Consider the following 17,479-nt stretch of genomic DNA (forward strand, 5'->3'; position numbering starts at 1 on the left):
AAACTATGTAGAATATTGGCCTTTTAGAAACTCCTTAGTACATCACATAGTTCAGGCTGGACCTGATTTATCTCTATAGAAACTGTATCAATGAGCGCATTGAGTGCACAGAAGAAGAAAAAACAAACAAAATGGAATTCAAATAATTTAACTGACATCTGTCAATTAGTTGTTTAAAAAACTTTTTAAAAAGTACATTTTGGTTAATAAGATGCATGACGACTAACGAAAACACACTGCAATTTAATTCCACCTAATTATGCGAATTATTTTATATTTATAACCTTTATTTAACTACGGAAGTCAGTTAAGAAAAAATGTATTATTTACAATGACGACCTACCCCGGCCAAACACTATTTCGGACGATGCTGGGCCAATTGTGCGCAGCCCTATGGGACTCCCAATCATGGCCGGTTGTGATACAACCTGGAATCGAACCAGGGCCTGTAGTGTCACCTCTAGCACTGAGATGCAGTGCCTTAGACCGCTGCGCCACTCTGGAGATAAATTAAATTAAGAATGACCGGTCAAATGTGTTTTCAGTGGGTAACCGACTAACGGTAAATGGGTAACGTCCCTAATACACACAAATCTTCTTCCTTCCTCATGACTAGGATGTTGACAGTACTCACCTCAACAAACTGCTTCATCTCAGAGCTGTTGATCTGGTGACTGTCAAGGTTCATGACATTGTCAGTAAACTCCATCACCATCTGTAATAACAAGAGGACATATATTGAAAGTGTCATCAGCATAAGTATTCCACAACACAACTGGGAAATTCTACACTATGTAGAGGAAGTAAAGCTGTTCCAGCATTAAGTAAAACTCTTCCAACATTAACTTGTCCATACAGTGTCTGCATCGCCAACATAGGTCCAAGCACAGTATCTAATATGCTGCCACTGCTCAAATTATAACCATTTAGGCTAGCCACCCAGCAACCGCATCCAGTTAGTTTGCCGGTTAGTTAACTGGTCAATTAGGCTAGCCTAACAGCTCAGAAATGTAATGGAACAATGCTTAACCTACATCAAGGTGTCATTGGAAATACGTGACAGCTAGAACATGCCTAGCTAGCTAGAAAGCCGGTTGGTGGATCCGGATAGCTAACGCTAGCTTGCTGGCGCTAGTTGTTGGAGAGGCCTAGCTAGTCCTCTCGGTCTCTCGCTCGCAACCGTGTTTCATTGTCGACATAGGTAGCTAGCTAGGTTCAGAAGAGTGCCTGATTGTAAAGCCTTCAAACAACTTGAGCACCATATGGGAGACGGAAACACTGCACTTTCTTACTGTGAGAGTGTCATCGATGTACAGGGGAATCTGTCGTGCGAGGAAAGGGAAGTCCTCTTCCCCGTCCCTGCAAACCGCAACCAAACTCGCCATGTCTTACAGCTCCTGTCGCGGTGGTATCACGTATTGCCTGTATACAGTGGGGACAGATTGAGCAAATCCAAGTCACAGATTCACCAATAGCTAGGGCTAACGGACACACCGCGCGTCATTTCAAGTTCTATGCCTTGTCATAACACGCAGTGAACTATAATTTGGGAAAAAATACAATGTAATGTTCTTTATTTTTATTTTTTTTCACCTTTATTTAACCAGGTAGGCTAGTTGAGAACAAGTTCTCATTTGCAACTGCGACCTGGCCAAGATAAAGCATAGCAGTGTGTACTGTAATATGAAATGATCCCAACATTTTTAAACGCTTCTGTGGTTGATAAATGCCACTGTAGCAAGTCAATGATATATTAGTCATGGATAACTGGCTGCCTGCTGCTAGTTACCGTTAGCGCGCTGGACTTCGGGCTAGAAGGTCGAGGGTTCGAGACCTGCTCCCTGGTGTTTTATTACATTGGTGTCAGAATTGATCGGACCTTGCATCCACAACAGTGCCTGTGCTTGGCCGGTGAGCGCGCTCCTATAAGACGTAGAGTCGCAAGCTAGCGCGAGGACGTGCTCTTTGAAAGGAGGGAGTAGTGTGACGACCCTGGGTTTATACGCGCGGATATCGACTCTGCCGCTCGAGCATGCTTTTGCGGCACAGTCGATAGTTAGCTAACTGGAGTGTTTTAAACTGAGTAGCAATCGTTATGAAATACAAAAAATACAACCAGGACGTGTTAGATTACGGAAAAGTTTACATTTACTGTGGTTAACTTTCTTATTTGGTTAACTAGCAACTACCTCCACTGGCACCAGGGTCTGAAGAAATTCGAATCAAATTGAAGCGTCAAAGAAACAGATTAATTTAGCTAGCTAACTTTAGCTGCTTTTCCGGCGAAGAGTTAACGTTATGTCAATCAATCTGTAAATTACTGATCTTGTTTCATGTTCTTGACAACTGAAACTTCTTCACGAATTTACAAATGTATAATTACATTATTTTGTAAACACAAGCAATCATCGTACATTACTTACCAGGCTTTTGAAAGTTGCCTTTTTATACAAAAACAAGCGCGTAATAGGCGGAGGAATCTTCATGTGTAACCTTTGCCCTCAAGACGTAGCAACAAATAAATTCCAGATGTACGCTCGAGATGAGATTCGGGCGCTAGGGGTTGCCAGAGATAAGAACAGATAGAACAATGATACAGGTATTTCACCGAATGTATAAATGTGCAACCGCTTGGCGTTTTCACGCACTTCCAAATATGGTAGCCTAATGGCCGGTGTCATGTTAAAAATCTTCCCAGCGTGAAATAGTTCCCAATCGTAGGAAAACTGTTGTAGTGAACACTTATGAGTATGGTGGGATGAATTCTGGACTTTACTACCTTAAATAATACTTTTAAGATCAATTGGATAAAACAATTCCCAAGAAGACCCACTTATATGTGGAATTGTATTCCTCATCATGTCTTCTCTACTTTTGGTGGCCTTGATTTCATGTTGGTTTGCAATTATAATATTGAAGTTCCAGTGAAACTCTCTGCTTTTCATCGGCAGGTTTTCTTGTCATGGTCGTTAATTTCTAAGCATAATTTTTCTCTACACAGATATTATATGTGGAATAATCGGGATATGGTATAAAAATACTTTTGTTTTTAGAATACTGTTTCCGAAATAATATCCTGTTGGTGAGCCAACTTGTAAATGCAGAGTTTTATAAAACTTAGTTATAAGGAATTCTTACCACTTTACATGATCCCTGTAACACCTAAATATTTTGCAATTGTTTTTAGATGCCATTCCCTCAGGTGTTGATTTATTATTCAGGAACGTGTCAAGATCTGACCCTCAGAATCTACCTTCCCTGTTGACTCATCAGTAGGAAAGATTTGTTTCTCTTTTGGTCCATTCAACAACAGAGCGATACGAACCTTGTTTCAGCAGGATGTTGTATCTATACCTTTTGTCATGCCTTATTGGAACGGTTTTATTGATAATATCTGTTGGAAATAAGGTTGGATGTTGCCACAAACATACCTACTTGTTAACAAAATTAAGGAAGTTTCCTTTAAAATTATGAGTAAATATTATCCTGCCAACCACTATATGAAGAAGTTTAAGAAAAGCTAATTCAAATTGTAGCTTTTGTAATGACCACATAGAAACGGTGTTGCATCTTTTTTGGCATTGTATTCATGTCAGGAAACTGTGGCAAGACATCAGTAGATTTATAATTGAACACATTTATGAAGATTTTACACTATTGTGGAGAGATGTACTGCTTGGATTCTTTACCTACGATGAACAAGTTGCAACAATTTTATGTAATTCATTTCATTATTCTTTAGGCCAAATTTCATATTCACAAAATACATTTACAAACAAACACATTTTCTTACCTTATACCTACTGTTAAGTAGGTTTAGAAATCCTGTGCTATATTGACATTGTGTTGGGAAACATTTCATCACAGGTAGACATTTACTGTAATTTTTTTAGTATAGTCCATTTGTAACTCAACTCACTACTTGTAGCTGTATAGTCCGTTTGTGTTGATGGTGTTGACTAGATTAGTTAATGTTCGTAACTAAACTCAACAAAAAAGAAACGTCCCTTTTTCAGGACCCTGTCTTTCAAATCAAATTTTATTTGTCACATACACATGGTTAGCAGATGTTAATGCGATGTAGCGAAATGCTTGTGCTTCTAGTTCCGACAATGCAGTAATAACCAACGAGTAATCTAACCTAACAATTCCACAACTACTACCTTATACACACAAGTGTAAAGGGATTAAGAATATGTACATAAAGATATATGAATGAGTGATGGTACAGAACGGCATAGGCAAGAGATGCAGTAGATGGTATCGAGTACAGTATATACATATGAGATGAGTAATGTAGGTATGTAAACATAAAAGTGCATTGTTTAAAGTGGCTAGTGATACATTTTTTATCAATTTCCATTATTAAAGTGAGCTGGAGTTGAGTCAGTATGTTGGCAGCAGCCACTCGATGTTAATGGTGGCTGTTTAACAGTCTGATGGCCTTGAGATAGAAGCTGTTTTTCAGTCTCTCGGTCCCTGCTTTGATGCACCTGTACTGACCTCGCCTTCTGGATGATAGCGGGGTGAACAGGCAGTGGCTCGGGTGGTTGTTGTCCTTGATGATCTTTATGGCCTTCCTGTGACATCGGGGGTGTAGGTGTCCTGAGGGCAGGTAGTTTGCCCCAGTGATGCGTTGTGCAGACCTCACTACCCTCTGGAGAGCCTTACGGTTGTGGGCGGAGCAGTTGCCGTACCAGGCGGTGATACAGCCCGACAGGATCTCTCGATTGTGCATCTGTAGAAGTTTGTGAGTGCTTTTGGTGACAAGCCGATTTCTTCAGCCTCCGCAGCGCTGCTGCGCCTTCTTCACAACGCTGTCTGTGTGGGTGGACCAATTCAGTTTGTCCGTGATGTGTACACCGAGGAACTTAAAACTTTCCACCTTCTCCACTACTGTCCCGTCGATGTGGATAGGGGGGTGCTCCCTCTGCTGTTTCCTGAAGTCCACAATCATCTCCTTTGTTTTGTTGACGTTGAGTGTGAGGTTATTTTCCTGACACCACACTCATGGGCCCTCACCTCCTCCCTGTAGGCCGTCTCGTCGTTGTTGGTAATCAAGCCTACCACTGTAGTGTCGTCCGCAAACTTGATGATTGAGTTGGAGGCGTGCATGACCACGCAGTCGTGGGTGAACAGGGAGTACAGGAGAGGGCTCAGAACGCACCCTTGTGGGGCCCCAGTTTTGAATCAACGGGTGGAGATGTTGTTACCTACCCTCACCACCTGGGGGCGGCCCGTCAGGAAGTCCAGTACCCAGTTGCACAGGGCGGGGTCGAGACCCAGGGTCTCGAGCTTGATGATGAGTTTGGAGGGTATTATGGTGTTAAATGCTGAGCTGTAGTCGATGAACAGCATTCTCACATAGGTATTCCTCTTGTCCAGATGGGTTAGGGCAGTGTGCAGTGTGGTTGCGATTGCATCGTCTGTGGACCTATTTGGGCGGTAAGCAAATTGGAGTGGGTCTAGGGTGTCAGGTAGGGTGGAGGTAATATGGTCCTTGACTAGTCTCTCAAAGCACTTCATGATGACGGAGGTGAGTGCTACGGGGCGGTAGTCATTTAGCTCAGTTACCTTAGCTTTCTTGGGAACAGGGACAATGGTGGCCCTCTTGAAGCATGTGGGAACAGCAGACTGGGATAAGGATTGATTGAATATGTCCGTAAACACACCAGCCAGCTGGTCTGCGCATGCTCTGAGGAAGCGGCTGGGGATGCCGTCTGGGCCTGCAGCCTTGCGAGGGTTAACACGTTTAAATGTTTTACTCACGTCGGCTGCAGTGAAGGAGAGTCCGCAGGTTTTGGTAGCGGGCCGTGTCAGTGGCACTGTATTGTCCTCAAAGAAGCAAAGAACAAAGAAGTTATTTAGTCTGTCTGGGAGCAAGACATCCTGGTCTGCAACGGGGCTGGTTTTCTTTTTGTAATCTGTGATTGACTGTAGACCCTGCCACATACCTCTTGTGTCTGAGCCGTTGAATTGCAACTCTACTTTGTCTCTATACTGACGCTTAGCTTGTTTGATTGCCTTGCGGAGGGAATAGCTACACTGTTTGTATTCGGTCATGTTTCCGGTCACCTTGCCCTGGTTAAAAGCAGTGGTTCGCGCTTTCAGTTTCGCACGAATGCTGCCAGCAATCCATGGTTTCTGGTTTGGGAATGTTTTAATAGTTGTTGTGGGTACGACATCGCCGATGCACTTTCTAATGAACTCGCTCACCGAATCAGCGTATTCGTCAATGTTGTTGTTGGAYGCAATGCGGAACATATCCCAATCCACGTGATCGAAGCAGTCTTGAAGTGTGGAATCAGATTGTTCGGACCAGCGTTGAACAGACCTGAGCGCGGGAGCTTCTTGTGTTAGTTTCTGTCTGTAGGCTGGAAGCAGCAAAATGGAGTCGTGGTCAGCTTTTCCGAAGGGAGAGGGCCTTATATGCGTCGCGGAAGTTAGAATAACAATGATCCAGGGTTTTACCAGCTCTGGTTGCGCAATCGATATGCTGATAGAATTTAGGGAGTCTTGTTTTCAGATTAGCCTTGTTAAAATCCCCAGCTACAATGAATGCAGCCTCAGGATATGTGGTTTCCAGTTTACATAGAGTCAAATAAAGTTAGTTCAAGGCCATCGATGTGTCTGCTTGGGGGGGAATATATACGGCTGTGATTATAATCAAAGAGAATTCCCTTGGTAGATAATGCGGTTGATATTTGATTGTGAGGAATTCTAAGTCAGGTGAGCAGAAGGACTTGAGTTCCTGTATGTTGTTATGATCACACCACGTCTCATTAAATTATAAGGCATATTATAAGGCATCTCTTCTTACCAGAAAGATGCTTGTTTCTGTCGGTGCGATGCATGAAGAAACCAGCTGGCTGCACCGACTCCGATAGGGTCTCTCGATTGAGCCATGTTTCCGTGAAGCAAAGAATGTTACAGTCTCTGATGTCTCTCTGGAAGGCAACCCTTGCTCAGATTTCATCAACCTTGTTGTCAAGAGACTGGACATTGGCGAGTAGTATGCTAGGGAGTGGTGCGCGATGTGCCCGTCTCCGGAGCCTGACCAGAAGACCGCTTCGTTTGCCCCTTTTACGGCGACGTTGTTTATGGTTCGCCGGCTGGAATCAGATCCATTGTCCTGGGTGGAAGGCAAAACACTGGATCCGCTTCGGGAAAATCATATTACTGGTCGTAATGATGGTGAGTTGACGTTGCTCTTATATTCAGTAGTTCCTCCCGACTGTATGTAATAAAACCTAAGATTACCTGGGGTACCAATGTAAGAAATAACTTCGTAAAATCCAAAATAACTTCACAGATCTTTATTGTAAAGGGTTCAAACGCTGTTTCCCATGCTTGTTCAAGAACCATAAACAATTAAATAACATGCACCTGATGAACGGTCGTTAAGACACTAACAGCTTACAGACGGTAGGCAATTAATGTCACAGTTAAGAAAACTTAGGACACTAGAGGCCTTTCTACTAACTCTGAAAAACACCAAAAGGAAGATGCCCAGGGTCCCTGCTCATCTGTGAGAAACATGCCTTAGGCATGCTGCTAGGAGGCATGAGGACTGCAGATGTGGCCAGGGCAATAAATTGCAATGGCCGTACTTTGAGACGCCTAAGACAGCGCTACAGGGAGACAGGACGGACAGCTGATCGTCCTCGCAGTGGCAGACTACATGTAACAACACCTGCACAGGATTGGTACATCCGAACATCACACCTGCGGGACAGGTACAGGATGGCAACAACTGCCCGAGTTACACCAGGAACGCACAATCCCTCCATCAGTGCTCAGACTGTCCGCAATAGGCTGAGAGGGACTGAGGGCTTGTAGGCCTGTTGTAAGGCAGGTCCTCACCAGACATCACTGGCAACGTCGCTTATGGGCACAAACCCACCGTCGCTGGACAAGACAGGACTGGCAAAGTGCACTGCCTTCACTGACGAGTCGCGGTTTTGTCTCACCAGGGGTGATGGTCGGACTCGCGTTTATCGTCGATAGAATGAGCGTTACACCGAGGCCTGTACTCTGGCGCGAGATCGATTTGGAGGTGGAGGGTCCGTCATGGTCTGGGGCAGTGTGTTACAGCATTATCGTACTGAGCCTCTTGTCATTGAAGGCAATCTCAACGCTGTGCGTTACAGGGAAGACATCCTCTTCCCTCATATGGTACCCTTCCTGCAGGCTCATCCTGACATGACCCTCCAGCATGACAATGCCACCAGCCATACTGCTCGTTCTGTGCGTGATTGCTCTACCATGGCCAGCAAAGAGCCCGGATCTCAATCCCATTGAGCACGTCTGGGACCTGTTGGATCGGAGGGTGAGGGCTAGGGCCCCCCCCCCCAGAAATGTTTGGGAACTTGCAGGTGCCTTGGTGGAAGAGTGGGGTAACATCTCGTAGCAAGAAATGGCAAATCTGGTGCAGCCCATGAGGAGGAGATGCACTGCAGTACTTAATGCAGCTGGTGGCCACACCAGATACTGACTTACTTTTGATTTTGACCCCCCCCCCCTTTGTTCAGGGACACATTATTCAATTTCCGTTAGTCACATGTCTGTGGAACTTGTTCAGTTTGTCAGTTGTTTACTTTTGTCATGTTTATACAAATATTTACACATGTTAAGTTTGCTGAAACTAAACAGTTGCTAGTGAGGACTTTTTTGTTGTTGCTGAGTTTAGCTAGCTTTCACGTGGCTACTAGCACTGTCATGAAAAGGGGCATGAGGGAAGCCTAACATTACGTTATTTTACGTAGTGAGAAGGCTCGAGAGCAGTCAATGTTGAAAAGTAATCTTTAGACATGTACTTTTCTTAAATTAAGTTTTGTAATTGACCTAAACAAGCAGACAAGAAAATTGCGTTTGGAAAAAGTCAAACCTTTTGCTGTTAGAGTGCAGTAAGCTACAAATACTGCGTCCAAAATATCACAGTTGCCTGCAGTTACTGCACTTTTATTGCAGCTTTAAAACTGCAATCTTTTTTGTAAGGGAAGTTTTTGCTGTAAGCCAATGGGTTAACCTAGGTAACCACAGGTTGTTTTCCCCCACACAGGCGTGTGGGCCGCAACGTTTTAATAGTCCGCCACAGTGGAGGTGTCATAATACCCATAAAACCTAGCGGTAAAACATGGAAATGGTTCCAATCCTTTTTCCACCCTTCATTTTTCACAGTGAATTTTACAAACACTTAATTGAGTGTGTGTTTGGTGTAGGCTTATCTTGGTGTGACGTTTTGATAACCGTGTAATTCTTTCTTTGGTACCCTTTCTGTCATAGTTAGCCACTGACTGCACTTTAGCTAGCTAGTTAGAATAGCAGTAGATCAAAAAAGTATTTATTATTTAGCCTAGATAATTATTTGTACAGTATGTCAACCTTGGTGTCTATTTCAGACCTTATGACATTTTAAGGATGAGCATAAGAGCATTAAAATGGGAGAAGTCTATAAGTCTGGTCATGTGGAGAAGTGCAGCTACAGTTAAGGCAACTTAGAGGTTTGGTCAGGGCCGGCATGAGGGTTAAAGTGTATCCTGTGTCGGTGAGTGCAGCTATTAAGTTAAGTTTGAGCGTCTTAGCAGTACAATGTGTTCTACACAGCTGTCAGCATTCTACAAGAAAATAGCCACTTAATCAATTATATACTCATTAACCAGATTACCCTGGATAACAGACTTGGATGAGTGATAACTCACTTCGATACTGCAAAAAAATATAAACGCAACAATTTCAAAGATTTTACTAAGTTATAGTTCATATATATGTGCAGTTCCCTGGGTCGCTCGTCTTTTCAGTTCGCCAGGTCCAGCCAATCAGAATTCGTTTCCCCCCACAAAACGGCTTTATTACAGACAGAAATACTCAGACGATCCCGCTGGTGAATACGCTGGATGTGGAGGTCCTGGGCTGGTGTGGTTACACGTGGTGTGCGATCGGACGGATGTACTGCCAAATTCTTTAAAACTACGTTGGAGGTGGCTTATGTTAGAGAAATTAACGTTAACAGCTCTGGCGGACAGTCCTGCAGTCAGCATGCTAATTGCACTCCCTTAACTTGAGACATCTGGTATTGTGCCAAAACTGAGTAGTTTAGAGTGGCCTTTTATTGTCCCCAGCACAAGATGCACCTGTGTAATGATCATACTCTTTAATCACCTATGGATTATCTAGGAGTTATGCCCACTAACAGGGATGTACACTAATGTGCACAAAATGAGAAATGTTTGCTTATGAAACATTTCTGGGATCTTATTTCAGTTCATGGGACTAAAACCTTACATGTTGCATTTATTTTTGTTCAGTATAGAATGTTGTCATTGATGAGAATTCATCTTAAAATCGATTGACGTTCAGAATTGACTTTGTTTAGACCTTCTGCTTGTATTTTAGTTTCATGACCAGAGACAAAGCTTCAAAAACTATTTATTTATTCAGAGTGGTACATGTATTCACACAGTCTTGATTATAGGACCCTTTGCACTCTGACTGATGTCAAGTGATAAAATCCCAAGTTATCAATTAAAAGTTTATGGGAAAACTGCACTTGTCCTTATGAAAATTACAGTTGAAATATTCTACAGTTGTAATGTCAATCAAACTTTTTATATAGCACTTTCTTACAACAAATGCATTTCAGCGTGTTCAAAGTCAAGCATTGAAAGGCATGTGGCACTTAACATCCTTCCACTTGTCAGGTCTCTATAATAAGTGACCAGGTAATTCACATGCAAATGCCTCCGTGGAGCTCATAAGTGTAGCAATGCAGCCTATTTTGGCAGTTCACAATATCGGTTGTACGGATGTGGAATGTGAGGAGGAAGCCAGCCGTGCCCAACCAGGTGCATTCAGTGGAGGACCTGTACCTGGCCGAAGACTACAACCCTCTGTCCAGAGAGCCCACAGAGGAGGATCTTCAGTGGCTAAGGAACCGTCCCCGGGGAAGGTTCAGTGGAATGGCATGTCTCCTTGAACCTGAGCTAGAACAACCGCAACCCTCCCTGTACCAGACATTGTTCAAAAACCAGGCCACCTGGGGCATGCAGGCTGGCATGGTGCTGTCGGTGGAGCAGGGTCCTCAGATCACACTCATTGGATGGGGTGTCGTCTGTAAAGTGGGGCACATAAAGAGGGCGGCATCAGGCATTCAAAATGGCTACAGGGATGAATGTGTGGGAGTCAGGGCTTTAGGTCCTGGCAGCCTCACTGGATGGTATGGTGAGCACCACTGCAGTGGTTAGAGGTCAAGTATTCTTATGGTGCAGGGGCATTACCATTGAAGTCAAAGGATTTCTATATCAAGGAGGGAGGGTCTTACAGCCTCTGAAGACCATCCTTAATGAAACCAGGTCCAAGGTCTGTGCCACATCATTGGAAGGAACACCTGATTCTGTGTTGGAGGCTTGGTGGTCCACACATCACTATCCAGCGTGACGACCTCTGACAGACTCATATTGCTCCTCCTGTCAGTACCCGTTTTCTGTGAAGCCAATGGTCCAAAGATATTCCACATGGTTCATACACACACACTAGGCTCCTAGAATAGGTTATATTATATACAAGTTGGCTCAAAGCAGCCAACTAAAGTAATTTAGTTCAATCACAAAGTCTGGTCTGAGTGCAGCTCCTCAGTTTTGTTAAGTAGTACAACACAATTCACATTGCATATTATCATGGTCACAGTGAGAATTTATATCTGATGTTTAAATTATGTCTTACCCCCAGAGTGAGAGTACATCACTTCCAGCAGATCTCCTTGCTGAGGATGGCGTTGATCATGTACTGCTTCTCGTGGGGTGAGACTGTTTCGCATGTCACGCCTCATCTAAAACATGGGGAAAAGGGGACATAAAATTACAATTTCGATGCATCTACAAATTCAGTGTTTTACACTATTGTATCATATTTGATGAGTTACTGACCTGTCTGTCTCCAGTGGTGTAAAGTACTTAAGTGAAAGTACCTAAGTAGTTTTTTGGGGTATCTGTACTTTACTATTTATATTTGACAACTTTTACTTCACTACATTCCTAAAGAAAATAATGTACTTTTTACTCCATACATTTTCTCTGACACCCAAAAGTACTTGTTACATTTTGAATGCTTAGCAGGACAGGAAAATCGTCTAATTCACACATACTTAAGGAGAACATTCCTTGTCAACCCTACTGCCTCTGATCTGGCGGATTCACCCCCTGATCTGGCTGATTCACATGCTTTGTTTGTACATTATTTCTGAGTGTTGGAGCGTGCCCCATAGCTATCCGTAAATTAAAAGAATAAGAAAATGGTGCCGTCTTGTTTGCTTAATATATGGAATTTTAAATGATTTAGACTTACTTTTGATACTTATATATTTGAGCAATTACATTTACTTTTGATACTTTAAGTATATTTAACCAAATACTTTTAGACTTTCACTCAAGTAGGTTTAAATGGGTGACTTTCACTTGAGTCATTTTCTATTAAGGTATCTTTACTTTTACTCAAGTATAACAATTGAGTCCTTTTTCCACTACTGGTAGCCTCCACAACTGGACGCTCATGCTCGGATCACACTGGCGCAGGATGTCCATGCACCGGATGGTCTGAAGGATGCACTCCTGTTGGACTGGAAAACAAAAAAGAGACATTTGGTCAGTGATAGGTCTTTTTCAATGCTGTATCACCATCTTTATCTGGACAGAAAACACATTGTCCAAGGTGTGTTTGTGTTATGAAAAACAATGTGACAAGTGGTCCCTCACCACCCAATCTTAACTCATGGGAACCATACACAAACATACTGTGCAGATATCTACAAATTCATTGTATCACATTTGATGAGTTACTGACCTCTCCGTCCACAGGCTCGATCTGCTGTAGTCTACAACTGGACGGTTGCGCTCGGCTCACACTGGCACAGGATGTCATACCACTGGCACAGGATGTCCATGTACCGGATGGTCTGAGGGATGCACTCCTGTTGAACTGGAAAACAAAGACATTTGGTCAGTGGTATTTTTTTCCGCCCCAATAGGTTGATTACTAAAATTGTAACATCTATATTTAAATACCAAAACCCACAGACTTGACTATAGTAACAGTAAAATAGACTGGACTTTGGTCTATCTGCACATCTGAAATCCTACTATGTGGATGGGACATTTCTGCTGGGATGGAGAAATTATCTGGAATGCTGAACTAGATGATCAAGACAGTCTAGGATACTATTTGTCCGAAGAGGAAGTATTGCGATGAGCTATACGGCTGTACTTATGATTCTAATTCTCAAGAGGAAAGTTAAAACCCTCAGCCGTAAGGTCCCCGAGGAGGACCAACAATGATGGGGGAATCGTCTGAAGGGGACTGACATGCAGGGGTAGAACATAAGGATTTCAACTAGCCTGGGTAACATTCAGGTCCCAAATCTGTGGCATGCAATTTTTGTAAAGGCAGAATTTCACTGCTGTGTCAGACTAGTTTGGCACATTTTCTACAAGCTATTCCACAGCTGTGTCAGGCTAGTTTGGCACATTGTCTACTAGCCCAGTCTGAAAAGTAATAGCCTCGGGCAAGCTTAATTTCCATCCCTGTTGACATTTCCAACTGACTTCACAGGTCATTTGATTAGTCATGTACACCAGATGCACTTGTGGAACAAAACCGTTTCTGTGTTTTGTATGGGGAAAGCATTGAGGCCAAAAGTCTCTGCTAGGTAAACCCCCGCCTTACCTCAGCTCACTGGTCACCATAGCAGCACCCACTCGTAGCACTCGCTCCAGCAGGTATATCTCACTGGTCACCCCCAAAGCCAATTCCTCCTTTGGTCTTCTTTCCTTCCAGTTTTCTGCTGCCAATGACTGGAACGAACTGCAAAAATCTCCGAAGCTGGAGACTCATATCTCCCTCACTAGCTTTAAGTGTTACGCCCCTGAAAAAGAGGAGAAATAATCACGAGAGTGATTTCCTCAAGGATAACTTTTAGTGCAATCCATTTTACAAAAGTAACACATTTTACAGAACAACAGATCTACAGGAAATAGATAGTTTTGTAGGGTACAAGGCTTATTCAAGTCACAACAGTATACACTGTAATTCACTGAAACAGATACTAATTTCAATATAACTGTCAAGCACAAAGCTTTAMCTCAGTAAACCATAACTMAATTTATCAACAGGCAATAAAGTGTTTGAAAAACCATTATACAAATAACACCGCAAAATATCTTATTAACAACGCACATGTTCATTCACAATCGACATAAAATGGCAGCTACTCTCAGTACGAAGCTATTCTTCGCTGCAACCGAGCAGGGATCATATTACTCTCTGCAAACTTATTAACCTTAAACACTCTTGACATGTTAGTGAGTTATTACATTTAAATTACTCTTTTTTATCATCAATAACGTACCTGAAAAAGGGGAGAAATAATCACGACAGTGATACGGTATTGTTTCCTCAAGGAGAACTTTTAGTGCAATAAGGAAAGACCGCGATTTCCCCGGGAACTTGGGTGGAGACCAGAGCAATCGATCTCAGGCTCATAGATTAAGAGCATTTAGTAGATCACAGATTAACACTTTTACCCTTCCATTAGGCACCACAAAATAAAGTAATCAATATAACGTTTACACATTCCTCTCACAATTCGTACCCTTTGTACGCTTGACGGATTTTAACACAATTATATGAATGTTATCAATCTCTATCAACTAATACTGAATGCATGATCTTCTTAACCTTAGTATGTGAGGATCTTAAAACATCTATGAACTTACTAATACTTTTTAATGTATAACAGGCTATGAGTATTTCCTTTAACCTGTCACATAAGCACCAGCTGTCAGAGCAGCTCACAGATCACTACACCTGTACATAGCCCATCCATCTACCTACCTCATCCCCATACTGTATTTATTTATTTATCTTGCTCCTTTGAACCCCAGTATCTCTACTTGCACATTCATCTTCTGCACATCTACCATTCCAGTGTTTAATTGCTATATTGTAATTGCTTTGGCACCATGGCCTATTTATTGCCTTCACTCCCTTATCTTACCTCATTTCCACTCACTGTATATAGACTTTTTGTTTTCTTTTTCTACTGTATTATTGACTGTTTTGTTTATTCCATGTGTAACTCTGTTGTTGTATGTGTCGAATTGCTATGCTTCATATTGGCCAGGTCGCAGTTGCAAATGAGAACTTGTTCTCAACTAGCCTACCTGGTTAAATAAATGTGAAATAAAAAAATCTAATAAATAAATAAAAAAGTCCCTTGTGAACTAGCTAGCCAACCAGGCAATATTTAGCTAAATAACTAGTTAAAACTTCTTATGGCTGCAGTCCCGATATCGGGACCAATATGACAACAGCCAGTCCAAGTGCAGGGCGCCAAATTCAAAAACCAGAAATCTCATAATTAAAATTCCTCAAACATACATGTGTCTTATATCATTTTAAAGGTAATCTTGTTGTTAATCGCACCAAAGTGTCCGATTTCAAATAGGCTTTTCAGCGAAAGCACTACAAACGATTATGTTAGGTCACCACAAAACCAAAAATAATCACAGCCATTTTTCCCAGCTAAATATAGCTTCACAAAAACCAGAATAGAGATAAAATGAATCACTAACCTTCGATTATTTTCATCAGATGACACTCATAGGACTTCATGTTACACAATACATGCATGTTTTGTTTGATTAAATTCATATTTATATMAAAAAATCTGAGTTTACATTGAGGCTACAAGATTCACTAAATGCAAAAACATCAAGTGACTTTGCATAGCCCATYGTTTCAACAKRAATACTCATCATAAATATAGATGATAATACAAGTTATACACATTGAATTATAGATATACCTCTCCTTAATGCAACCGCTATGTCAGATTTCAAAAAAACTTTACAGAAAAATAACTGCACGCTATTATCTGAGACGGCGCTCAAAGTAGCATACCACAGCTGCAAAGATAGCGTCACTATAAATAATAAAATACATGATAAATATTCCATTACCTTTGTTGATTAGGATCAGAAAGCACACCAGGAATCCCAGGTCCACAATAAATGTTTGTTTTGTTCGAAAAAATCCGTTATTTATGTCCAAATACCTTCTTTTGTTAGCGCGTCTGGTTTACATATCCAAACGCTAACTCTGGTCAGCGTTATATCGGACCAAAACTTCAAAATGTGATATTACCGGTCGAAGAAACATTTCAAACTAAGTACTGAATCAATCATTAGGCTGTTTTTAACATATAGCTTCAATAAAGTTCCAACCGGAGTATTCCTTCTTGTCTCCGTGAGCAATGGAACGTCAGTGTCGTGCATGAAGAAAAGGCATGAGCAGCGCATGGCTGCTTGACAGACACCTGACTGATTCTGCTCTCATTCGCTCCCACAACATCATAGAAGTCTCATTGGAATTTCTATTGATTGCTGACATCTAGTGGAACCCCTAGGCAGTGCAACATCAGTCATAACTCAATTGGATTTCTTAAAGGACTCTGGTGAATACAGACAAGCTCAGATTTCTGACTTCCTGTTTTGATTTCAACTCAGGATTTTGCCTGCCAATATGAGTTCTGTTAATCTCACAGACATAATTCAAACAGTTTTAGAAACTTTGGAGTGTTTTCTATCCAATACTAATAATAATATGCAAATATTAGGAACTATGACTGAGGAGCAGGCCGTTTGAAATGGGCACCTTTCATCCAAGCTACTCAATACTGCCCCTGCAGCCATAAGTTAACATTAGTTCACCGTTCGTGTAGTCAGACTTTTCTAAGTGGTGACATGCTAGCTAACCAACTATCATTGCCGTGGTGCCGTCCTAATGTTAGCTACTGTAGCAAGTCTGGCTACACAAATGGTGAGTTAACGTTAGCTAAATATCCCTTCCCTGGTTGGCTAATGCTAGCTAGCATGTCACCACGTGAAAAAGTATGACTAACGTTACACAAACCGTGAGCTAACGTTAACCAGCTGAATAGCTCACTCAACACAGTCATTCTAGCATATGCTGGTTCTCCTTTTACTTCTAAGGTAGGTAACGTGCATTGTACACGCACATTACCTACGGTCGGTAGTTATCTAGCTAATTTTCATAAGTACCTAGCTAACCACAGAGCTTTGACCTAACCAAAATAGCTTGTTAGTAGCTAGCAAACAGGGCTTACCTTATCAGACTGCTCCAGCGACGTCTCTCGAGGTCGGAAAACAATCAAATGTGTGTGTGCTTATTGGAGTAGTGGTTACAATCCGGTACATAGCACAGAACCATCCTTGTTTCTGATAGACGGAGAGACCTAAGGTTAGATAGCTCGCTACAAAAGGCCAGAGTGTAATAAACATTTAGAAAATCGAGTCATTTAAAAACTGCTAAACGTAGCTAGCTAATTTAAAAAATGCTAAACAAGACTACACGAGAAATACACACTATCAATAATTTACACGAGAAACTAAAAAGGCTATAATACTGT

General features: G+C 42.0%; 1 protein-coding gene and 1 long non-coding RNA gene across 6 annotated transcripts in view; both read right to left on the minus strand.

The window, feature by feature from the left end:
- Window positions 1-2,567, minus strand: part of LOC111981379 (gametogenetin-binding protein 2) — a 35,820-nt gene extending 33,253 nt beyond the window's left edge. For 2 of the 3 annotated variants that reach the window (XM_070449249.1, XM_024012610.2), the window contains exons 1-3: window positions 1,790-2,396; window positions 1,293-1,422; window positions 635-715 (exon numbers count right to left, since the gene is read on the minus strand). In XM_070449249.1, coding sequence (XP_070305350.1) covers window positions 635-715; window positions 1,293-1,385 — 174 coding nt within the window. In that variant the 5' untranslated portion in view covers window positions 1,386-1,422; window positions 1,790-2,396. Of the gene's footprint in view, window positions 1-634; window positions 716-1,292; window positions 1,423-1,789; window positions 2,397-2,423 lie in introns of those variants that run through there. The other variant, XM_024012609.1, reaches the window with a different exon arrangement.
- A 7,845-nt stretch (window positions 2,568-10,412) lies between these two features.
- Window positions 10,413-17,460, minus strand: LOC139029413 (uncharacterized). Of its 3 annotated transcripts, XR_011481710.1 has the most exons (7): window positions 14,399-14,509; window positions 13,717-13,915; window positions 12,838-12,972; window positions 12,483-12,613; window positions 11,722-11,827; window positions 11,321-11,482; window positions 10,413-11,110 (listed from the first exon to the last, which is right to left on the minus strand). It is a non-coding gene; the product is annotated as an uncharacterized lncRNA (long non-coding RNA). The 3 variants fall into 3 exon arrangements; XR_011481709.1 differs by lacking the exon at window positions 14,399-14,509 and adding an exon at window positions 17,177-17,460 and having other exon boundaries at window positions 10,413-11,482; XR_011481708.1 differs by having other exon boundaries at window positions 10,413-11,482.
- Between the last annotated feature and the right edge of the window lie 19 nt (window positions 17,461-17,479).

This window comes from Salvelinus sp. IW2-2015, linkage group LG20 (genome assembly GCF_002910315.2).
Source record: "Salvelinus sp. IW2-2015 linkage group LG20, ASM291031v2, whole genome shotgun sequence".
Classification (NCBI taxonomy): domain Eukaryota; kingdom Metazoa; phylum Chordata; class Actinopteri; order Salmoniformes; family Salmonidae; genus Salvelinus; species Salvelinus sp. IW2-2015.